Below are 25638 nucleotides of genomic sequence, written 5' to 3' on the forward strand. Positions count from 1 at the left end.
AAGGGTGGGAGAGGGAAGGGGGGGGGGGAGGAAGGAATAATGGGGTAGGAGAGGGGTAAACATGAAGATGGAGAATAACCCAAAGATGTGGTTCGGATGAAGGTAGGCTATGTGAGAAACCCTCGCTATTCCAGCTTAACCTTTTTTAGGACTCTAGAGCCTAAACGGAAAGGCCGAAACAGGGAGAGGGAGAAGCGCAAGCCCGACTTCTCTAACCAAACGCCACACAAAGGGAAGCTCCAACTATGAACCCTCCTACACACCAAACCTTCTCCCCTAGCAAAGGAAGAGATCGCCATAGCTACAACCTAGGCTAACCTAACACAGCCAGTGGCTGAGGGAGGAAGCCCAGGGGAAATAGTATCTACTCAACTAGCCTAAAGTTAACCTATCCTAGGCAAAAAATTAATAATGATCTAACTAATCATAAGAACATATGTAGAAGGGAAGACCAAGCCCAACGCGATATGAGCGCGGAGGGAAAATGGCCGACCTTCCAGATTTAAAACAAAGGATATAATCCGCAAATATCAAAGACATCCGTGTGCTAGGCTTAAAATAAGCTTGATAAGCATAACTGTACCATCTCAAATAATATATCCAAGCACTGGAGGAAGTAAAGGTCCAAAATATAACGCGTATAATAATTGATAAATAGCGGATAGGCCCGAGGGGGAAAAAACTCGTAGCCTAAACAACAAAGACCAAAATTTCTCCAGAGAAGGATAAAAAACAATAATATAAAAAACCCAATTGAATATATAATAAGCAAAAGGGCACAACATGAGAAAATGACGGGGAACGAAGCCCCGACATAATTCCCGCACCGAGACTGAAGGTCACATGAGGTCGGGAGAAGGTGGATGAGACGGGCATATAAATCCCTCTAATTATTAAATTAGAGGGAAATGAGCCTCAACCGCCTAAATAAAAAACAGAGAGGGTACTCAACTTAGGTGAAGAATCCAAGGAGGATGCCATAGTAATACAATCAAAGAAAGCGCACACACGAACAGAACAACAACAGCGGACGCGTGCTAAAAGTGGAATGTGGGTGACGCCGGCTTGTTTACAGTCCGCGAGTGGTGCGGGGGTTTGTAACGGCACCTCACTCGGTGGGACTTTTGACATTGGGAATGTTTACAGGGCGGAGTCCTGTGATTGTGACAATCTCACCCTTTCTCATACACGACTCCATTTCATGGAGCTCGCACCAGGGGTAGTAACTCCGGCTTAGCTTTTTAGCTTTTCTCTGGTATATTTAGCAATAGCTTTACCTAGAAATAAGTGCTGAAAGGTTATTTCACCGGGTGACACAGGTCGGAAAACCCAGAAATAATCACTTTCCATTTTACTTTCAACAGCATATTCTTGCAACTCTCTCTTGTTCATTGTTTTATATCAAATATTTCGGTTGTACTTTAACCACAACACACTGCCTGGTCTATTTCCATTGCAAGGTGTAAGAGTTCCTAAACACCAATTAATATTCCTTTCCAACATCAGCTATTACATATGGCTTTACAGTTTCTTCCTTTTGAGTCCAGTCTTCCAAAATAGTTGCTAAACTTACTGGAGAGATTGGAAACATTTTATAGAACTCTAATGGTTTATGATGAAAGTAAATTAATCAATTTCAGCTTCTAAAATTGTAAGTCCATACATTTATTATTTTCCATTCGTTAAACCGACACACAATGCTATCAATTCATGACTGCTGTCTTACCATATTTAGAAAAAAGTTTTGTTGAGTAATTACTTACAATATGGGTCAAAGTGATCAACTTCCACCCAACTGCCCTCTGAACACACTTGTGCTTTGCAGTTATTCTGGTACATTGGATAGCCATGATGATACCAGTCGCCATTGTAAAAGCAACCTAGAAAAATGGATATACATATTGCCATCACTACTTTTGATGTTAGTAACAACTATAAATAATTATAATAAAAGCTGAGACTCTAATATGTATGTCAACCACTTCCAACTCATGCATACCATGCATATTCATTAATTTAGGAAAAGCTGGTTGTTGATGTTATAAAGACAGCCATAAAGAGTTTGAAGAATGGAAAGACATCTGGAGATCATGGAATTACGAGTCAAATAATGAGGTACACTGAGGAAAGTGTGCATGAGTGATCAATCAAAATGCACAGGGTACTTCTGGATGTGGGAAAGGATCAAGAGGAGTGTGGAGAATAGGCTACTAATTATTTTACCTTTCAACAAAGGTGAATGTCGAAGAGAAGATTAATACAGTAATTATAAAGTCATGATATTATTTAGAATAGTATAAAAAGGAATGTGCATGGTACAGTTTCTGAGTGGAAATGTGACACAGATGAATGAAGGATTGATGGGTGAAGTACAGTGGGGGTTTAGACTAAGAAGGGGGATTTTAGATCTCAAATTTATTAAGAGGCAATTAAATAAAGAATTTCTAAGTACAGTAACTGGAAAAAGCAGTACATATCTCAATTGGAACTTTAGGACAGAATTAAGAGGATATGACACTCTTCTGTTTTGCATAACACTCATATGTATCACTCTCACTTGCCTTGATTTAATCATTCTGAGCTAAAAGTGCTCCTTCCTTTGACCTTCGATGAATACACTTCTGTGCAGTGCTTCAAAATATACAAGTATCCTACTCTGTTCATTATGCAGAGACTGGTAGTGACTGATTCATTATTCAAGACTTTTCTTATTTTAAGAATATATGTACATAACCACAAATATAATGCATAAAATAAAACTTATCTGCATATACAATGATACATTTACATCACGTTTACAATGACACGTTACTTAGTAAGATTCAATAAAGCTACTCCAGTTCAAGCTGAAATACTCACACCTTGGGTGAATTGCTCCTGTTCTCTTGATGTGATCTCTACCAATGCAAACTAATTCTTCACAGCTGCCAGTGTAAGCAATACCATTCAAACCAAGGTTATACTTTCTTAATTCATTCTGGGTTTCAGCGTATTCTTTATACCAGCTTGTGTTGCCGTTATTACTGTACCACCATGGGAATTCATAATAATTTATATATTCCCAATCTATCCCACGTCTGCTTCTTGCCAGTGGTATGCCTCCTGTAGTGGGTGTGTCTGAGAACATATTCATCTCCTGTGGCGTAGTCATTATACTCTCTCCAGACGTGGTCTCTGTATAGGTGTCCCAACCAACTGTGCTGATTATGCTGTACTGCAGTTTATAGTATATGTCAGAACAACCTATTAAATAGAAAAAAGGATACATAGAATAACCATGCATATTAATGCTAATGCTCAATGTTTTGTCAGTAAAAGTTACTGATATATTTAACATTTTGAGGACATGGTTTACAGTCTAATGTCTCACATAATGAATTAAAAGAAGAATATTGGCTTATAAAGTGATGAATAAAGATACAGTCTACAATAACATCCAAAGTGTTCATAGCCATATTTCTAATTTTGTTTTTAAACTGATACTGTAATACCCCACAAGGTTTGCTGTTTGTAGATTCTCTGGCTTTAACCTGAAATTTATTAGGTGTCATGATTTGCACATTGATAGTTTGTAAGTTTGTCGAAGATGGGAACTGATCAGCATCACTATAATATTAAATATATAGTACCTCAACTTAACAGATGCTGTGGGGATCTGCCTTTCTGGTAAGCAACAAAGACCCTATAAAATAGCCTGCACTCAATATTTTCTACATACCTTACAGCTAACTGCAATTCCACAAAGTTTCTACTCTAAAATAACCTGTATTTTACATTTAACATACAAACCAAAGCAAAACATAATAATGATAATACAGTTGGTAAGTATAGAAGTCTACTAAATAGCTATGTCCACAGTAACTGATGAATAGACATTGACGTATTTTGAAAATGTGAACAGTATATATTAAGTTCCATAGGTATGTAAATCATGTGCATTATATAACACAAGACCTTAGAGATCCATCATAAATCAAGAGCTATGTGAAACTGTCAAGAACTGATCAAGAAACTTTATTAATGGCTGACTATGTATAGTAACTGCTGTTCCTGATACATTGGAGGAAGTCATCCTTTATACTGGAGATAACATTTTCTTTCAAATATGTTACCTTTTACTTTCTTCCATATGTTACGATAATTGAAAAGAAACACTTTCTACATGACCGATACCTCCCTCTAGAGCAAACACTCTCTATCTCACTCGTCCATACAACTTTTATCAGGAGGTGAGTAAGGGATTTATACAAGGATTATTTCAAATATAAAAGTAACAAATATTCAAAGCGACACAGTAATATACACAGCACTTCTGAAATAAATAACTTTGGATTAAAACAGGTTTATCAAACATTTTGGAAGGCCTCTGGTAACTGAAAATGACACTGACAAGAAAATAATTCTCACTTTGTCTACAAGAACTTGTATACATAAAATAATCACTTTCCTTTTTATTTTCAAAAGCATATTCTTGCAACTCTCTTGTTCATTATTTTATATCAAATATTTCAGTTGTACTTTAACCATAACACTGTCTGGTCTACTTCCATTACAAGGTGTAAGAGTACGTAAACACCAAATAGTATTCCTTTTCAACATCAGCTTCTATTACATATGGCTTTACAGTTTCTTCCTTTTAAGTCGTCTTCCAAAATACTGTAGTTGCTAAACTTACTGCAGAGATTGGAAATGTTGTATAGAACTCTAATGTTTTATGATGAAAGTAAATTAATCAATTTCAGCTTCTAAAATTGTAAGTAAAAACATTTATTATTTTCCATTCATTAAAATTACACACAATGCTAATAATTCATGACTGCTGTCTTACCATATTTAGAAAAAAGTTTTGTTGAGTAATTACTTACAATTTTGGTCGAAGTGATCAACTACAATCCAACTGCCCTCTGAACACACTTGTGCTTGGCAGTTATCCAGGTACATTGGATAGCCATGATGATACCAGCTGCCATTGTAAAAACAGCCTAGAAAAATGGATATATACAGTATATTGCCAACACTAGTTTTGATGTTAGTAATAACTATAAATAATTTTAATAAGAGCTGAGAATCTAATATGTATGTGTCAACCACTTCCAAGTCATACATATCATGCATATTCATTAATTTAGGAAAAGCTGGTTGTTGATGGTATAAGGACAGCCATAAAGAGTGTGAAGAATGTAAAGACATCTGGAGATCATGGAATTACAAGTCAAATAATGTGGTACACTGCACACAGTGTGCAAGAGTGGTCAATCAAAATGTACAGGGTACTTGTGGATGTGGGAAAGGATCAGGAGGAGTGGGTGAGAATACTAATTATTTTACCTTTCACCAAAGGTGTGAGTTGAAGAGAAGATTAATAATTATAAACTCATGACATTACTTAGAATAGTATAAAACAGAATGTGCATGGTAAAGTTTCTGATTGGAAATGTGACACAGATGAATGAAGGATCGATAGGTGAAGTACAGTGGGGGTTTAGGCTAAGAAGGGGGGTTTTAGGTGGCAAGTTTATTAAGAGACAATTATACAAAGACTTTCCAAGTACAGTAACTTGAAAAAGCAGCACATGTCTCAATTGGAACTTTAGGACAGAATTAAGGGGATATGACCCACTTCTATTTTGCATAACACTCATATGTATCACTCTCACTTGCCTTGATTTAATCATTCTGAGCTAAAAGTGCTCCTTCCTTTGACCTTAGATGAATACACTAGTATACAGTGCTTAAAAATATACAAGTAGCATACTCTGTTCATTATGCAGAGACTTGTAGTGAATGATCCATTATTCAAGACTTTTCTTATTTTAAGAATATACTTACATAACTACAAATATAATGCATAAAATAAAACTTATCTGCATATACAATGATAAATTTACATCACGTTTACAATGACACGTTGCTTAGTAAGATTCAATGAAGCTGCTCCAGTTCAAGTTGAAATACTCACACCTTGGGTGAATTGCTCCTGTCCTCTTGATGTGGTCTCTACCAATGCAAACTAATTCTTCACAGCTGTCAGTGTAAGCAATACCATTCAAAACAAGGTTATTCTTTTTTAATTCATTCTGGTTTTCAGAGTATTCTTCATACCAGCTTGTATTGCCGTTACTATGGAACCACCATGGGAATTTATGAGAATACTCATATATATACCAATCGATCCGACGTCTGCTTCTTGCCAGTGGTATGCCTCCTTTAGTGGATGTGTCTGAGAATGTATTCCTCATCTGTGGCATAGTCATTATACTCTCTCCAGATGTGGTCTCTGTATAGGTGTCCCAACCAACTGTATTGATTATGCCATACTGTATTTTGTAGTATATGTCAGAACAACCTATTAAATAGAAAAAAGGATACATAGAATAACCATGTATGTTGATGCTAATGTTCAATGTTTTGTCAGTAAAAGTTACTGATATATTTAACATTTTGAGAACATGGTGTACAGTCCAATATCTCACATAATGAACTAAAAGAAGAATTTTGGCTTATAAAGTGATGAATAAAGATACAGTCTACAGTAACATCCAGTGTTAATAGCCATATTTCTAATTTTGTTTTTATACCAATACTGTAATAACCCTAAAAGGTTTGCTGTATGCAGATTCTCTGGCTTTAACCTGAAATTTAATTAGCTCTCATGATTTGCACATTGATAGTTTGTAAGTTTGTCAATGAAGGGAACTGGACAGTACCACTATAATATTAAATATCTAGCACCTCAGCTTAACAGATGCTGTAGGGTTCTGCCTTTCTGGTAAGCAACAAAGACCCTATAAAATAGCCTGCACTCAATATTTTCTACATACCTTACAGCTTACTGCAATTCCACAAAGTTCCTACTCTAAAATAACCTGTACTTTACACTTAACATTCAAATCTATAGATGAATTATATATAAAATTGTAGCAAACCAAAATATAATCATGATAAAACAACTGGTAAGTACAGAAGTTTGCTAAATAGCTATGTCCCCAGTAACTGACAGAGTGCATGGTATTTTGAAAATGGGAATATTATATACAGTATCAAGTTCCATAAGTATGTAAATCATGTGCATTATATCATACAAGACCTTAGAGATTCATCGTAAGTCCAGAACTATGTGAAACTGTTCATGAATTGATCAAGAAACTTTATTAATGACTGACTATTTATCGTAACTGCTGTTCCTACTACAATGTAAGAAGTTATCCTTTCTACTAGAGATAGTTAGTTAGTTATAAATGATTTGTTTAACCAGACCTCTGAACTCTTTTAGGGTTCTTCTCGGGCTGACATTTTCTTTTAAATATGTTAACTTTTCCCTTTCTTCCATATATTACGATATTTCAAAAGAAACACTTTTTTCATGACTGCTAACTCCGTCTTTAGCAAACTCTCTCTCTCTCTCAACCATATAACTTTTATCAGAGAGGTGAGTAAGGGATTTATCAAAGGATTATTTCATATAAAAGAGTAAAAAATTATTAAAAACGATAAGGTAATGTACACAGCACTTCTGAAATAAATAAAGTTTTATATATACTGTACTTACCAAGTAACTACATAGCTATTAGTTCTTAACTATCGCAGCAGTTCAAAATTTGAAATTCGCAGTAACACTATTGTTTTGGTGTAGGTAATTGGATCCCGCCCACTTAGGGGAAGAATAGGTACAACAGTGCTGGAGAACTCAATTCGTTTGTGCCCTATGTCCATGAGAGAGGAGGCAGGAAGGCTTGGTCATGTAGTTACTTGTAAGTATATATAAAACTTTATTTTATCATAAAAATGTCATTTTTATATACGTAACTTATCAAGTAACTACATAGCTGTACCCCACATTGATAGAAGGTGGGATGCATGGACATGTTCTACTCAAAAACACTCGGTAAAGGAGATGAATTTGAAATAGAAAGGTAGCTAGCATTGGTGGAATGCTTGTTGTAACCTTACAACCTGGTGAGAGAGCTGCGGCAGGAGGATACTGCCTTTGGTTGGCGCTCATCTCAACCTTTAGTGATGCGGCAGTAAAGCCAAGGGTCGTCTCTACTTCAGTGGGGAACCTTGCAGCCTAAGAGTACTCCGAAGGCTGACAAGGCATTACAAAAACAAGTGCCCTTGCCCTAGGCACAGTACAATAAACACAACCAGAAATTCTGTTACCACACAATATTAAAAACAAAGCCATCACTCATCCATTGAAAACGACAACTAGCGGGTACTCCAGATACACAGTACCACCAGGCTTCCCAAAACTAAACAACCTTGAACAAGGCAAGGAGATAGAGGAATAAAGGGATACCCCTATCCTTCGTCCTCCCAATACCATGCCAGCCACAGCCAATGGACCTAATGTACTGCAATTATTATAAACTGTCTCCACATCACGCAAATAATGGGAGGCAAACACTGATTTGGACTGCGAGTATGTTGACTGGAGAATTGTGGAGAGCGACAAGTTCTTAAAAACCAACGAAGTAGCGACTGCTCTAATTTCATGAGCTTTGACTTTCAAAACAGGGAGAATGTCCCCTTGAACTTCCGAGTGTGACTCGGATATAACACTCTTTAAAAAGAAGGCTAAGGCATTCTTAGATAATGGACATGAGGGGTTCTTCACCAAACGCCATAAATACTGAGAGGGACCTCTGATCCTCTTGGTTCTTTCTAAGTAGTGTTTCAATGCTCTAACTGGGCAAAGAGCTCTCTCCTGGTCTGCTAGCCCAAGGAGATCTGTTAAATTCCTGACCGTGAATGAACAAGGCCAGGGGTTGCACAGGGTTTCATTCTTTGTCAGGAATCCAAGCGTGAATGGGCAGACTGCATCTCCCTGCGAAAAACCCACTGTCTTACTGAAGGCATGTAATTCGGTGATCTTTGCCGTAGCTAAAGCAACTAAAAAGAGTCTTCTTGGTTAAATCTCTAAGCAATGAGGAGTGAAGAAGCTCAAATGGAGGGCAGGAAAGCCATCTGAGAAATACATCTAGATTCCAGGCAACTGACGTAGATTTCTCTTGCTTGGAAGTGTCTAGGGACTTCATTAGATCGCTTATGTCTTGATTAGGACACAAATCCAGACCTCTTTGTCTAAACACGGAGTTCAGCATAGACCTATAACCTCTGATGGTGGAAGTAGCTAAACCTCGAGAGGACCTCTGGAACATTAAAAAATTTGCAATCTGTGCTACAGAGGTTTTAGAAGAAGAGATGTCATGTCTTTGGCACCAGCTACAAAAGACTGTCCACTTTGCCTGGTAGACATTAGCAGAAGACTAATGTCTGCACTTAGCAATTGCTTCTGACAGTCTGAAGCCTGTCAGAGCAAGAGCAGATAAGCCTTGATGGAACTGATGGAAGTGAGGCTGATTTAGACGGCTTCTCTTCTGAGCTTGAAATCTGAGGAAGTCTGTTAGGAGACTGAGAAGATCTGGGAACCAATCTTTCTCTGGCCAAAACAGAGCTACCAGTGTCATGGATGTGTTGTTGTGAGACATGAACTTGGTTAGGACTTCTCTCACCATACGGTGGGAAGGCGTACACATCCAAGTCCGACCAGTCCTGGAGTATGGCGTCCATCGCCCATGCCAGAGGGTCTGGGGTTGGGAACACTAAACTGGGAGGTGATGGTCCCTCGATGTTGCAAACAGATCGATGAGCTTTCCCCACTGTTTCCAGAGGTCGGTGCACACCTGCGGATTCAGTGTCCATTCCGTCGGTAGGACCTGTCTGCAGCGACTTAACTTGTCCGCAAAAATGTTTAACTTGCCCTGGATAAAATGAGTTACGATTCTGGTGCGGTTATCCTGTGCCCAGAGAAAAAGATCCTTGGTCACTTCACAAAGGGAGGACTGAGTCTCTCCCTGATTCTTGATATAGGCCAATGCAGTCATGCTGTCCAAATGGACTGTGACTGTCTTGTTGTATGTTACCATCACAAAAGGCTGAAGGACCAAATGGATCGCCTTCAGCTACCTTACATTGATATGTAGCCTCTTTTCATCTAGAGACCACGTCTCGGAAACCTCCAGTTGTTTAAAAGAGCCCCCTAACCCAGATTCGATGTGTCTGAGTACAACGTTAGGTTGGGGCTCAGCAGCTGCAGTGACTTCCCTACTATCAGCCTCTCTTCTGTAAGCTACCACTGAAGGTCCTTGATCTCAGGAGTGATGTGGAAAATGAAGGAGTCTAGGAGTTTTCCTGTACCAACTGGCCTTTAAGAAGAATTGCAGGACTCTTGTGTGTAACCTTCCTTTAGGCATGAACTTCTCAATGGATGAGAATGTGCCCAGCAGATTCATCCACTCATTGGCTTGGATCCTTTTGTGGGACAGAAAAGCCCGAAGAGTCCCTGAACTGAGAGACTCTGCCTTGGAATACAAACCTTAGATACTTCCTGGAGTCTGGATGCACTGGAGCATGGAAGTACACGTCCTGCATGTTGATCATCACCATCCCTGATGAATGGCTGACAGGACTGATTGGTTTGTTCCCATCTTGAACTTGATGGTCTGCAAAAAGAAGTTCAGTGTGCTGACGTCCTGGACAGGTCTCCAACCTCGTGACCCCTTGGGGACGACAAACAGTCAGTTGTAAAAACCTTCTGTGCTTAAGGCTTCGACCACCTCTACTGCTCTTTTCCTGAGCAGAGATGAGACTTCTTCCCTCAGGGCCAAAAACCTCTCCAAGCCTACTGAGTAAGCTGCTAAGCTGATGGGTGAGGATGCCAAAGGAGGTTTTTTCCTGAACGGGATGGCATAGCCCTCTTTGAGGACTTTGGCTACCCAGGTTCTGCATTCCTGGCTTCCCATTTGTCCCAAAAATGGAGAAGCCTGGCTTCTACGGGGACTCAGAGGACCGGAACCTCACTTGCAAGAGGCCGGTTTGGAGGACAACTTCTTGACTGGTCGGACTGACTGCAGGTTCGAGCGCAGATGGGGCTGAAACTTGGCTCTTCTGCCTAAAAAGGGCTGCTGCTGCAGCAGAGAGACAGTCCTTGTACTGAAAGAGACTGAAGCACCACGGCTTGGTTCCTTGGAACGCCTTGTTGATTGCGCTAAAAGGTCTTGTGTCAACTTTTTCTGCAAGTCCGACGCAACATGCTCTACTGTAGCTCTCAGGAATAAGGCTGAGCGATCGAAAGGTGCAAACAGGAGAGCCGACATTTGAGAAGGAGTGACACCTTTTGTGGTAAAAGTGCACCACAGTTCACTCTTCTTCAGAACACCCTCGGAGAATAAGGCTGCCAGCTCTTGGGAGCCAACCCTGATGGCCTTATCCGCACATGAGAGCATTCCCAACTAATCTGAAGAGAAGTTCTCTTGAAGTGTATTGCAGTCCTCTATCTTCTTGGCTAAGGACCCCACTGTCCAGTCCAAGAAGCTGAATACTTCAAAGACTTTAAACACATCTCTAATGAAACAGTCTAGTTCTGAGGACGTGAACATGATCTTAGCAGAGTTGAATGCCACTCTCCACGCAGATTCAACAAGGCTGGAGAAGTCCACCTGGGAGGAGGCAGAAACTCCCAGAGAAGGAGCTTCCTCAGTGGAGTATGACAAGTTCCTCCTTGGCGACAAGTTAGAGGGAAGTGCGCTAAATACCGCCTTACCAAGCTCCCTCTTCTCTGCTAACCAGCTGTCAATACTCGCTAATGCCTTTCTAGAAGATGAAGAAAGGACCATCTTCGGTAGCCTTGCAGACCCTACAGGCTGTCTCATCATGAAGGCTCAACCCGGAGAAGTTGAGGCCCTTGAAGAGAAGAAAGTTGGGTAGCAAAAGAGGAAGTACTTCAGGAGAGCTACATAGCTGACGTAGGATACTCTTGTTCGATGGCTTCTTCATTGGACAAAATAGAAGAAGGGGCTAAGTCCTGCTGATCCTGTGTGGCAGAGGGCTGCTTCTGCAAAAGTCCTAGGACACTATCCACCTGCTATTGGACAGGCTCCAAACAAGGATATGTGACAGCTGGAGCTGTGCTGAACGCTTGGCTACTGGCGCCGAGCATACCAGAGGTCACATCGACACAGGTGTGCGCACGGATATGGGGAAAACTTGCGCACAGGAGAGCACTTTGGCACAGGTGAAAGCTTGGACAAATGGAGCTCGGAAACTGGGCGTACGGACACTGGGCGCTCAGACATCGCTGGGCGTTGGGACTCTGGGCCCTCAGACAGTCAGACACTGCACGCTCAAAAACTAGGCACTCATAAAATGGTCGTTCAGACACTGGGTGTTCAGACACTATACACTCAGACCCTGGGCGCTCAAAAGTTGGGCGCTTGGAAGACGGGCGCTTGGAAGTTGGGCACTCAGAAAACAGGCATTCGGACACCGGGCGCTTTGACACAGGGCTTTGGAAACTGGGCGCTCGGACTGCTTCTTTGAAGAGGAAGACTGCTTTGGTGCCAAATACTGGTGCTCCATCACAAAAGTATCATGCACAGCACACTCGTGACTATCCCAACAACTGCAGGAGGGAAGTGGACTATGCTCTTGTTCCCTGGGAAGCTTACAGGAAAGCAAGGAAACATGCTCAAGGTAAAGGAACATGCCTTTTCAATGGCCCTGGCACTGTCGAAAAGCACTTGCACCCCGTCTGCACTGGAGTTCTATTCACTGGATGACAGAGCATGAACATCCATATGGACGCCTTCCCAACAGCTGTCCGCCGAGTCCTGGGTATGATCAACAGGCTCGGCTGCGGGGGCAACTACCCGTGGGCAACCCCACCAACCTCCCTTGGCCCTCCGGTTTGCCTCCTCCCAGGTTTGGGGGAGTCTGACATTAACCTCTGTCTAGGAGCATCACTGGGATGAATAGTCATCTCCTCCACTGACACTGCACTTGCACCGACACTAATAACACTCATCTGGTCCATAAGGGCCTTAACAGAAGACCCGATCTGGGCTACAGTACTAACAAGAAGACCAAGCTTTTGGTTTATCCTGACTTCCAGGCTGGCAATGGCATTGGATTTGGAAGAATGGGAGCCAGGTAATGGAGTTGATGGAAAAATCGGAGGGCTGGTGATAAGGGAGAAGGCAGTCACAGGTGTAGAAGGCACAGGTTGAATAGCGATATCTGATTTCGGCTCTAGCTTCGGCTCTAGCAGCCGCCTTTCTCTGTCTGTCTTTCTGAAGTTTGTCAAGATGTGCATCTAAAACTTTCCTTTTCCCGATCCCAGTCTTTGCATTCATCACATTTAAGTTCAAACCAGCAAATCTGCCCTCTACAATGGCAACACACAGTGTGCGAGTCATGCTTAGCAGAAGTAAGTCTGGTATTACAGTGCAGCCTTTGCTGCATTATCTGATACTAGACAAACTAAAATCCGACATACTGAGTTAAGAAAAGTCAACAAATGTCTAAATATAGAACTAGCTAAGCGAATAATTATTAGTGCGCTACCAACTCGAATGAATACTTCAACAAAGGTGAAAGATACAATCATCTGGCGAAATATAAATCAGAGCTATTCAACCAACCGATGATCAGTCGTTGACCAGCAGAAACAAATTGAGCTCTCCAGCACTGTTGTACTTATTCTTCCCCTGAAGTGGGCAGGGTCTCTTTACCTACACCAAAACAATAGTGTGTTGCTGCAAACTTCAAATTTTGAACTGCCCCGATAGTTAGAAACTAAGCCATGTAGTTACTTGGTAAGTTACTTATATAAAACAGGTTTATCAAACATTTTGGAAGACCTCTGAAAATGACACTGAAAAGAACATAATTCTCACTTTGTCTACAAGAACTTGTAAACATAAAATAGTCACTTTTCCCATTTACTTCCAAAGGCATAATCTTGCAACTCTCTTGTTCATTGTTTTATATCAAATATTTCAGTTGCACTTTAACCATAACACTCTGCCTGGTCTACTTTCATTGCAAGGTGTAAGAGTTCCTAAACACCAAATAGTATTCCTTTTCAACATCAGCTTCTATTACATATGGCTTTACAGTTTCTTCCTTTCAAGTCGTCCTCCAAAACAGTTGCTAAACTTACTGAAGAGATTGGAAATATTGTATAGAACTCTAATGGTTTATGATGAAAGTAAATTAATCAATTTCAGCTTCTAAAATTGTAAGTACATACATTCATTATTTTCCATTCATTAAACTGACACACAATGCTAATAATTCATGACTGCTGTCTTACCATACTTATAAAAAAAGTTTTGTTGAGTAATTACTTACAATATGGGTCAAAGTGATCAACTTCCACCCAACTGCCCTCTGAACATACTTGTGCTTTGCAGTTGTTCAGGTACATTGGATACCCGTGGTGATACCAGTCGCCATTGTAAAAGCAACCTAGAAAAATGGATATATATATTGCCAACACTAGTTTTGATATTGGTAACAACAGCTACAAATATAATTATAATAAAAGCTGATGATCTAATATGTGTGTGTCAACCACTTCAAACTCATACATATCATGCATATTCATTAATTTAGGAAAAGCTGGTTATTGATGGTATAAGGACAGCCATATAGAGTTTGAAGAATGGAAAGACATCTAGAGATCATGGAACTACGAGTCAAATAATGTGGTACACTGCAGAAAGTGTGCATGAGTGAACAATCAAAGTGTTACAGGATACTTCTGGATGAGGAAAAGGTTCAAAAGGAGTGGGTGAGAATACTAACTATTGTACCTCTTAATGAAGGTAAAGGTCAAAGAGAAGATTAATAATTACAAGGTCATTATGTATATTACTTAGTACATATAGTACAAATGGGAAAGTGCATGGTACAGTTTCTGATTGAAAATGTGACACAGATGAATGAAGGAGTGATAGGTGAAGTATAGTGTGGGTTTAGGCAAAGGAGAGGGATTTCAGATCACAAGTTGATTAAGAAACAGTTATACAAAGATTTTGCGAGTAACTGGAAAAGCAGTACAGTACATGGCTCTATGGAAACTTTAGGAGAGTTGATTGAGAGGAAATGAGTTTAATCTTTTGTATCACATTCATATGTATCTCCCTCAATTGGCTTGATTTATTCATTCTGAGCTAAAAGTGCTCCCTTTCTTTGAGCTTCGATGAATACAGTACAGTGCTTCAAAATATACAAGTTCATTATGCACAAACAGGAAATGAGTGATTTATTTTTTAAGACTTTCCCTATTTTAAGGTTACATGTATATGTACATATCTACATACTGTACAGTATATATTCCATGAAATAAAACTTATTTGCATATACAGTACATTGGCAAATTTATATCATGTTTGCAATGAACAATTTACTGAGTTAGCAAGATTCACTGAAGCTGCTCCAGTTCCAGTTGAAATACTCACACCTTGAATGAATTACTCCTGTCCTGTTGATGTTGTCTCTTCCAATGCAAACTAATTTTTCACAGCTGCCTGTGTAAGCGATACCATTCAAAGCAAGGTTATCCTTCTTAAATTCATTTTCGCTTTTGGAGTATTCTTCATACCAGCTTGTATTGCCGCTATTATCATACCACCAAGGGAATTTATAATTAACTATATATTCCCAATATATCTCATGCCTGCTTCTTGCCAGCAGTATGCCTCCTGTAGTGGATGCACTTGAGAAAGTATTCATCTCCTGTGGTGTGGTCATTATATTCTCTCCAGATGTGGTCTCTGTAGAGGTGTACCCACCAAGTGTGCTGATTGTGTTGTATTGCAGTTTGTAGTATATATTAGAACAACCTATTAATTATAAAAATGAATAACATGAGTTACCAAGTTTATTTATGCTGATTTTTAATGATTTATTAAGAAAACATACAGATATATTTAATATTTTGACATGCTTTACAGTTTAATATTATCTGGTAAAATTAAATAAATGAAGTATACAGTATTAACATTTATAGAGATGAACAAAGAGTATTTACACAGCAATTTACAGTGTTGAAAACCTTATTTCCAGGTTAGTTTTTATACTGATAATACCATAAAAATTTTTTTAGAGATTCTCAGACAAACTTGAAATTTATTTATATTTTATAATTTGCCCCCCTGCTATTTTTTGATGATGGGAATTAAGTGACACTACTATACCATTAAATACCTAGCACCTCAACTTAACAGATGCTCTGTGGTCTGGCTTTTTAAGTAACAAAGTCTTATGTATCCATCTGTGGTCTGGCTTAAGTAACAAAGTCTGTTATGTAACAAAGACCCTATTTTGCAGTCTATACTTGAGTATTTTCTCAATATGTTGAAGCTAAATGAAATTCCACATGGTTCCTAACCTAAAATGATCAGTACTTTACACTTAAAATGGAATTTAAGAGATTTATCGAAAGATGTTTCATATCTAAAATGGTAGCATAACAAAACCAATAATAATAATTCAGTTGCTAAGTACAGAAGGCCATTAGCTTGATGTGTTACTGCAATAACTGATACACAGAGAATTAGGTACACTAAAAATGAAAATATCTATTACTACTGTACCATGTTATATACGTATATAAATCAAATGCTTTAAACGAGACCTCAGAACAGCAATCATAAGTCCAGAGCTATGTAAAACTGTTAATAAGTCATCAATAAACATCATTAATGATTGAATATTTATGGTAACAGATGTTCCATCTTTTATGGAAGTCTCCCTTTCTACTGAAGATGGATTTTTGAAAAAATATGAGAACTTTTCTCTTCCTTCAATATATTAAAATAGCATGAAAGATAGTTTTTCATGATTGCAAACTCCCATTTTAAATAAGTCTCTCTTCGTTCAATATTTTACAATAGCATGAAAGATAGTTTTCATGATTGCAAACTCCCTTTTTAAATAAGTCTCTCTGAAAAGTAAACAACACTTTTATCTGGGAGGATAGTAAGAATGTGATTTTTTCAATGGTTGTTTCAAATAAAAGGTTATGAAATACTAAAACTGATGACGTACTTTACACAACATTTCTGAAATGAATTACTTTGCATTAAAACATGATAATCAAACATTCAGAAGGAGCTCCGGTAACAAAACATAACACTGAAAAGAAATAATTCTCATTTTGTCCACAACAAGTAGTAAACTTAAAATAGTCACTTCCCTTTATTGTCTAAATCATATTCTTGAAACTTTTTTTATTTACAAATGCTTCAATTGGACTTTAACCATAAAGCTCTAACTGGTCTACTAGCATGGCAAGGTGCAAGTGTTCCTAAGCATCAGCTTGTTGTACTAAATACGCCTTTACAGTTTCTTCTTTTCAAGTTCAGTCACCCTATAAAGTTGCTAAACTTATTGGAGACTGGAAATAATGTGCAGAACTAGAATTGTTTATAAAGAAAGTAAAATGACATTTTTGTAATAAAATAAAGTTTTATATATACTAACGAAGTAATTACATTGCTATTCCTACTTTTTTGCGGCAGCTTGAGTTTTAAATTTTGCAGTAGCGCTCATATTGTTTTGGTGTAAGTAACAGATCCCCTCCACTTTCGGGGAAGAATAGGTACAACTGGCTCAGGTATTCAATTCGTTCAAGCATAATGTCCATTAGAGGCAGGAGGGCTCCGATCATGTAATTACTAGGTAAGTATATAAAAACTTTATTATAAAAATGTCATTTTTACATAAGTAACTTACCAAGTACTTACATTGCTGAATCCCACAGATAGAGGAGGTGGGATACATGGACACTAACTACTTAAAAACACTCAGTAATGGAGATGAATTTGAAATAGATAGGTAGCCAGCATTGGACAATACTTGTTGTAACCTTACCTGTTGAGGGAGCTACAGCAGACGGGTACTGCCTCTGGTCAGTGCTCATCATCAACCTGTAGTGGCACAGCAGTAAAGCCGAGAATCGCCTCTACTTTAGTGGGTGCTTTGCCACCAAGGAGCACTCCGATGTTTGCCAAAGTCTTACACAAAAGGGTATGCCATTGCCCTGGGCACAGTACAAGAAACACCAAACCCATCCATTAGAAGACTGGTGGGTACTCCTGGTACGTAGTACCCCCAGGCTCCCATAACTCAATCACCTAAATTCAAGGCGAGGAGATAAAGAAATAGGAGACATGCTCCTGCCCTTCCTCCCCCAGTAACAAGTCAGCCACGGATAACGATCTTAGTGTACTGTAGTTTTCATAAGTGGTTTCTACATCACACAAATAATAGGAGGCAAACACAAATCTGCACATCCAGTACATAGATTGAAGAATAGTCTAACTGTGACAGATTGCGTTTAAAAGCCAGTGAAGTGGCGACTGTCTGGACTTCGTGGGCTTTAACTTTCAATAAAGGTAGGGCTTCTTTCTGAATTCCCCTGTGGGGTTCAGAGATCACTTCTCTAGGAAAGAGGGATAATGCTTTCTTGGATGTAGAGCGAGATAGGCTCTTTACGGAATACCAGAGGTTACAAAAGGGGCTTCTCCAGGTAAAATTTTAAGGCTCTGACGGGACAGAGAATTCTCTCCGGGTCTGTAGATCCTACGATATCTGTAAGGTTCTTAATAGAAAACGATTGGGGCCAAGGATTGGCTGGAGTTTCATTCTTCGCAAGATACCCAAGGTAAACAAGCAGACTGCATCACCTTGTGAAAGGCCAACCTGCTTGTCCAAGGCTGTAATCCACTAACTCTTTTGGCTGTCACTTGAGCAACCAAAAAAGGGATTTTGACAACGGAAAAATCTATTTCTGGGGGAAGACTGTGTCACCCAGTGAAATGGTTCCAATAGCACACATTTCTAGGTATAAATATTGCTAAATATACCAGAGAAAAAGCTATCCATAATGCCAGGGTTACTACCCCTGGATCGATCACCACAAAGGTGTCGGTATGCACTAAGGGGTGAGTGGTAGCCACTATCACAGGTGCTCTACCCAACAGATCTCTCCGTTCTCAAAGCCCCCAACATGAGAGAGCCGTTCTACCTACTACCATCCGCTTGCTGCCACCTACCACTCACGCCCGCCATCTTCATCCCAAAATTAGCACCCTCCAAGCTTGGTATGCTATCCGGGTGGGAAAGGAAGTTTAGGGATGGGTCACTGGGTGACACAGGTCTTCCCCCAGAAATAGATTTTTCCGTTGTCAAAATCCCTTTTCTGGGCTCGACCTGTGTCACCCAGTGAAATAGTAACAGAGAATCAGCCATACAATAGCTTGGTGGTACCATCTAAAGATTACCTTAATGGAGCTAAATAAAACTTAGAACAATACTGTGTTTTTAATACCCCAAATGATAAAGTTCAAAATATAATTAAAAACTATAAGGCACATAGTCTAGAAGTACCAAATGACCAACACGAAGATACTTAATGCTAAACAGATTATGTCTTAAAAACAGGATATCCATGTTACAGGCAGGAGTCAGGCTGTGAAGCAGACCTGACCTAAAAGGCTAGAAAGCAGGGTAAGCAAGCGAGGCAGGTAGGCGAGAGAATATACCAATAGGTAATTTAATCAAGAATTACATTACAATATGGATAAACAAGAGTTATATAAACTAGTCTTGAGCTGGACCAGGAGGAACAATACTTCCTGCAGCTACAGTGGAATATTTAAGAGCCTCTAGGGACTTAAGGTAGTGGCGTTTAAATACTGTTGGTGATTTCCAGCCCGTATACTTTTTAAGGTCATCAAAATTCATATTGTGAAAATAATTAGCTGAGGTGGCTACCGCCCGAATATCATGTACCCGAGGTACTGAATCCGGGTTAGCCTGTTTAATAAAATAAAGAATTTGTTGCCTGATGGCCTTTAGGGAAATGGTACCTCCATTTTCCATAACAAAAAGAGGGTCTGAAGTTCTTTTAGAAGTTCTATTTAAATAAGCTTTTAAAGTGTTAACTGGACATAAAGATAGATCCTGTGGAAGGGGAATAATCTTCCAAGGAGACCATCTATTTTGCAGATCCTCATTCTTTGCTAGAAATCTGAGATCCGGAGACAACAGAACTTCTCCTGACGGGAGGAACTCAACATGATTCGGTTCTCTAGAAAGAGCAGATAGTTCAGAAATTCTAGCCCCTGAGGCTAGACTTACTAGAAATAACGTCTTCCTTGACAGACTCGGGTATGTACATAATTCGTTATCAGTGTCTGATGCTAATTTAAGTACGTCATTTAAGAACCAGGAAACCGTGTGTGGACGGATTGCTGGTCTAAGACGAGCACATGCTTTAGGAATTGACGAAAAATATGAGTCTGTAAGGTTAATATTAAAGACATGTAAAAATATTTTTCTTAAAGCAGATTTTGTTGTAGTAATAGTACTAGTGGCCAGTCCTTTCTCAAATAATGATCTGAAGAAAGAGATTGCTAGATTCGTGGTCATTTTCTGAGCTTCAGATTCCTTAGAAATAATGCTAACTTTTTAACTGCTGAGTCATATTGTCTAAGTGTAGATTCCCTCTTATCTGATTCTATGAACAGTGTATTAAGAGGGTCAATGTTAGCGTCTTTCTGAGCTGCAAACTTCATGAAGTCCATAAAGCTAGGGCACTCAGAATTCTTGAGGAAGCTGACACAGTCCGAGTTTGCACTACTTGTGTCAATCTTGGATTGGGGATCTGTTTGTGCCAGAGCTATAGAGGGATGAGTGAGTTTTTTAATTAGCATTTCCCAACGTTCTGTGAGAGAGAGAGAGAGAGAGAGAGAGAGAGAGAGAGAGAGAGAGAGAGAGAGAGAGAGAGAGAGAGAGAGAGAGTGTGTGTACTTGTCGTTAGTGAGTGCTTCGATTGTTGGAAGAGGGATGAGGTCGTTAGTTTGTTTACGGCACTGTCTGTCTGTGGAATATGTGAAGGATTTTTCGGTTTTTGAGTGAGTCTTGAGTCAGAGCTAGTGCCGGTCAGTCATTTGGTCTTGGACAGTTTTTTTGTGTGCTTTTTGAGAGTTGGTTTTTCTTGTTAGTGTGCTGTTCTTGTTGTGTATATAGTTCTATCTTCTTTTTTTATGTTTCCTTGTTTTGTTTGTGTGGTTTTGTGTGCTGTGTTGGCGACCGTGGACGCCTTACTCCATCTTCCAGCAACCGAGGATCAGGGTGAGTGTTGTGTACTGTTTTTTGTGGTTTTGAATTCCGCCACATTATATTTGGCGCCCAACGTGGGGCTGTTGTATAATTGCTGTTAGGATTGTTTGTGGTGGGTAGAGTGAGAGTAAGAGGTCAGGATGAGTGAGATAGAGAAACTGAGAGAGGAACTCCCGGTGGCTAGGGAACTCCAGGGTAGGCTGGAGGAGGAGAATGGGAGGCTGAGGAGTGAGAATGAGGAGTTGAGGAGTCAGTTGCAGGAGTGCAAAAGAAGAAATGAAAGGGGAGATGAAAGAGTCAGAAGAGAGGATGGATAAAAGTTGGAGGGAATGATGAAAGGTGTGGAAGAAATGGTGAAAGGTATGTTCAAGGGTGTTTTTGGAGAAGGGGCTGTTGGAGGCAGGTTCTCTGGAACGTGTGAAGGGGCAAGAGAGAAAGAAAAGGAGGAAGAAGTGAATGGAAGCATGAGTGATGAAAGTGATGTAGAAATAGGAAGTAAGAAATGAAAGAATGAGAGGCAGGGTAAGAAAAAGGGGAATGGAAAGCAAGGGAAGGAACAGAGGGAAAGTAAGGATAAGTCAGGGGAAGAAAAAGGGAAGAAGGGAAAAGGAAAGGAAACTGGTAAGAAGGGTAAGGAAGTGGGAAAGGCAGGAAAGAAGGGAGAGGGTAAAAATAGTACTGATAGTGAGGTGGATGGAGGTGAATGGATAAAAGTGGATAAAAAGAAGGGGAAGAAGAGTGTAATGAGTAAGATGAATGTAAGTGCGGAAGTGGACTCTTTGTATTCGGAAGAGGGTATGAAAGGAAAGAGTGAAAGTAGCGAAAGTGAGAGTGAAAGTGAGAAAGAAGTGAGAAAGGCTATGTATGTGAGGGAGGTACCCCGGTGTGAAAGGTATAATGAGTATGGAAGTAGGGATGTGCATGATTTCTTTAGGGAGTATGAAAGGTTTTGTCAGGATAAGTATGGGGAGAGTAAGAGAGTGTGGGCACGAGAATTAGGAGAATATTTGACTGGGTTTTGCTTGATATGTATAGGGTTATTATGAGTGTGGGAGATGTTGAGTATGACAAGGTGAAAGTTAGACTAGTTGAGCAAGCGAGGCGTATGAAAGCGAGTGTTAAGTATAAGAGGAAGAATGGATTTGATGAGGCAAGAATGAAAGCTGGGGAAACCTTGTCACTGTATGCTTGTAGGCTGGAGACGTTGGCGAGGAAGAAGTTTGGGGATGATGGGATAGATGAATGTAAGGAGTTAGTACGAAAGTTGTTAGAGACAGTGCCAGATGGAGTGAGAGAATTTGTGAACTTGAAGCGGAAGGAGAAGAAAAGATGGACGAATGAAAGGTTGACTTGGGGAGAAATTTTGGAAATTGTAGAAGATTATGAGCTTGACAGGGTTATAAAAGCGAGCCCAAGTGTGAGTGTAAGGGCTGGGGTAGATGAGATTGTGCCAGAGTTTGGAAACTTTAGGGATGCAGTGTTGAGGGGCCCAATGAGAATGGCCGATAGTGTAATAGATAGGAGTGTAAGAGCAAGTAATGTGGAGGTGCCAGTGAGGATGAATGGTGGGTTTGTAAGGGAACAACGGGTTGGACTGGTTAGGGATAGTAGTGTACAAAGGGGAGGGTCAGTGAGTGGAAGTCGAGCGAAGTGTTTTAGATGTGGAAAGGAAGGACATACAAAGAATGAGTGTAGGTGGGCTTTAGGAGCGTGTTTGGTGTGGGCAATCGGGACATTTGGTAAGTGAGTGTACGAAAGATAGGGGTTAAATGCTACAGGTGCGGACAGGTGGGTCATATTGCTAATGGTTGTAGGGGTACCCAGTGAATGTAATATGTGGCAACTGTGGTAAGAATGGGCATTATGCGAGAATGTGTTCAGAACCGAGAGCGAAGTGTGTCGAATGTGGAATGGAAGGCCATGTATCAAGTGTATGTAGACGAAAGAGGGTGACTGTGACAGCGAATTCGGGAAACTGAGTGTGAAGGGGGTTCAAATGGGTGGATCCTCCAGGATGCTAGCGGTGCGTGTGATGCATGTACGTGAGGGGTTGTTGCATGAGGATCAGCAATTTGTTTTGATAGAGTATGGTAGGAAACGTAAGAAAGGGAAGAACGTAAGTGAACGGAGTGATCGTAAGTTGTGTGATAGGGGTGTGAGTGCCAAAGTGAAAATGAGTGATAAAGCGTGTAATACGGATGAATGGGATGGTATGAATAGAACGTATAGCATATGCGGGTTTGATGTAACTGAGTTGACTGAACGTGTAGGGGTGAGTGAATGGTTGGAGATAAGCGAAAGTGTAAGAGTAAGAGAGCGTAGCAGTAATATACGAGTGATCGAAAGCATGAATGAATCGTTGCAAGAATTGGAAAGGTCAATGAGCGAATGGGATGGGTTAGTTGAAGAATTGGGGAGGTATTTGGGAACGAGTTAGAGGGTATAGATGAGATTGTGGATGAAATTGAGAGTGGTAATAATGAAGAAGATAGCGTGAATCTGAGAGAGAATGGAGGAGAAAATGTAAATCTGAATGTTGCTGAAAGAGAGCGAGTCTGAGAGAATGATTGCCTGCTCACGAACGCGTTCTAGAAGACCTGCTAGTAAGCATCCGTGGGTGTTGCGTAAGGCAATTTGAATGCAGTGTGAAAAGTGTTGGTTGAGAAATGCTAAAAGGGGGGAGAATTATAGAGGGATGAGTGAGTTTTTTAATTAGCATTTCCCAATGTTCTGTGTGTGAGAGAGAGAGAGAGAGAGAGAGAGAGAGAGAGAGAGAGAGAGAGAGAGAGAGAGAGAGAGAGAGAGTGTAATTGTCGTTAGTGAGTGCTTCGGTTGTTGGAAGAGGGATGAGGTCGTTAGTTTGTTTACGGCGCTGTCTGTCTGTGGAATATGTGAAGGATTTTTCAGTTTTTGAGTGAGTCTTGAGTCAGAGCTAGTGCCGGTCAGTTGTTTGGTCTTGGACAGTTTTTTTGTGTGCTTTTTGAGAGTTGTTGGTTTTTCTTGTTAGTGTGCTGTTCTTGTTGTGTATATAGTTCTATCTTCTTTTTTATGTTTCCTTGTTTTGTTTGTGTGGTTTTGTGTGCTGTGTTGGCGACCGTGGACGCCTTACTCCATCTTCCAGCAACTGAGGATCAGGGTGAGTGTTGTGTACTGTTTTTTGTGGTTTTGAATTCCGCCACAGAGCTTCAACTCCAGTAGAAGAGGAAACCAATTGCTCTTCGGCCAGTTGGGTGCCACAAGTGCTACTTGACCTTTGAATGATCTGAGTTTGTGTAAAACTTTCATCAATAGGTTTATTGGTGGAAACAGATAGATCCTTTGCCATCTGTTCCAATCGATTGACATCGCATCTGTGGAATGAGCTAGAGGGTCTAGATTGGGAGCAACGTAACACGGAAGCTTGTGGTTGCTCTCTGTGGCAAACAGGTCTATCTGGAGACCCGGTACCTGAAGACAAATCCAATCGAACGATGTCTTGTCCAAGGACCATTCCGACTCCAGTGGAGTTGTCCTGGATAGTGAATCTGCAATGACATTTCGAACACCTGCCAGGTGGGTAGCTGACAGGTGCCAAAGATGTTTCCTTGCCAGAGAGAAAATTGCAATCATTACCTGATTGATATGGCTTGACTTGGAGCCCCCTCTGTTTAGGCAATGTACAACTACTGCACTATCCAGCACCAGTCTGATGTGAATCTGTCTGGCTGGACGTAGTTTCTTTAATGTTAGAAAAACTGCCATTGCCTCTAGAATGTTGATATGGAACTGGCGGAATACTGTCGACCATGTTCCTTGAATTTTCTTGTGTTGGGAGTATCCTCCCCATCCGCTTAGGGAAGCATCCGTATGGATCACTAGCGATGGAGGAGGAAATTGAAGAGGCACTGACCTTGCCAAACTCTTGACTGTCAACCATGGTCGAAGCCTCTTCCTCAATACCAGCAGAATTAGAGACACCTTGTCTCTGTTTCTGCTGTTGGCTCGTTTCTGCCATACCCTGTTTATATCCTTCAGTCTGGCTTTTAGTAGCAAGTCTGTTACTGAAGCGAACTGAAGAGAGCCTAGAACTCTTTCCTGTGTACGACGAGAGGCTCTTTTGTTCTTGAGGAACTGCCTGGTAGCTTTGGCTATTTCCCTCCTTTTGGCTGGTGGAAGTGACAGTTTGTGTGTTTAGGTCCCACTGGATTCCCAACCACTGAAATTGAGCAGCCAGAACTAGACGGGATTTCTTCCTGTTTATTTGGAATCCCAAGTATTCCAGGAAGTTGATTACTGTGACTGTTGCTTTTCGACATTCCTTGGCGTTGGATGCCCATATTATCCAATCATCCAGGTATGCGGCCAGCATAATCCCTTGAGCCCGTAGTTCTTGAACTACTGTCTCTACCAGTTTGGTAAATATTCTGGGCGCTATGTTGAGCCTGAATGGCATGACTCTGAATGAGTATGCTTGTTTTCCTAGTCTGAACCCTAGGTAAGGAGAGAAATTTCTCGCAATCGGGACGTGATAATATGTGTCTGAAAGATCTATAGAGGTGGTGACGGCCCCACGGGGAAGTAGGGTCCCGTACCTGCGAGATTGTAAGCATGCGAAACTTGTCGCATTGAATGTATAAGTTGAGACGAGACTAGTCTAGAATTGCTCTTTGCTTGTCTGAATCT

The 25638-nt window shown here is 40.3% G+C and overlaps 1 protein-coding gene across 1 annotated transcript in view; it reads right to left on the reverse strand.

Moving 5' to 3' along the window:
- LOC136841778 (uncharacterized) overlaps positions 1-25638 on the reverse strand; it is a 100720-nt gene that overhangs the window by 47614 nt on the left and 27468 nt on the right. Inside the window, exons 10-15 of the mRNA XM_067109064.1 lie at positions 15306-15689; positions 14194-14310; positions 5960-6346; positions 4866-4982; positions 2860-3243; positions 1764-1880 (exon numbers count right to left, since the gene is read on the reverse strand). Coding sequence (XP_066965165.1) covers positions 1764-1880; positions 2860-3243; positions 4866-4982; positions 5960-6346; positions 14194-14310; positions 15306-15689 — 1506 coding nt within the window. The remainder of the gene's footprint in view (positions 1-1763; positions 1881-2859; positions 3244-4865; positions 4983-5959; positions 6347-14193; positions 14311-15305; positions 15690-25638) is intronic.

This window comes from Macrobrachium rosenbergii, chromosome 9, assembly GCF_040412425.1.
Source record: "Macrobrachium rosenbergii isolate ZJJX-2024 chromosome 9, ASM4041242v1, whole genome shotgun sequence".
In the NCBI taxonomy this organism is placed as follows: Eukaryota; Metazoa; Arthropoda; class Malacostraca; order Decapoda; family Palaemonidae; genus Macrobrachium; species Macrobrachium rosenbergii.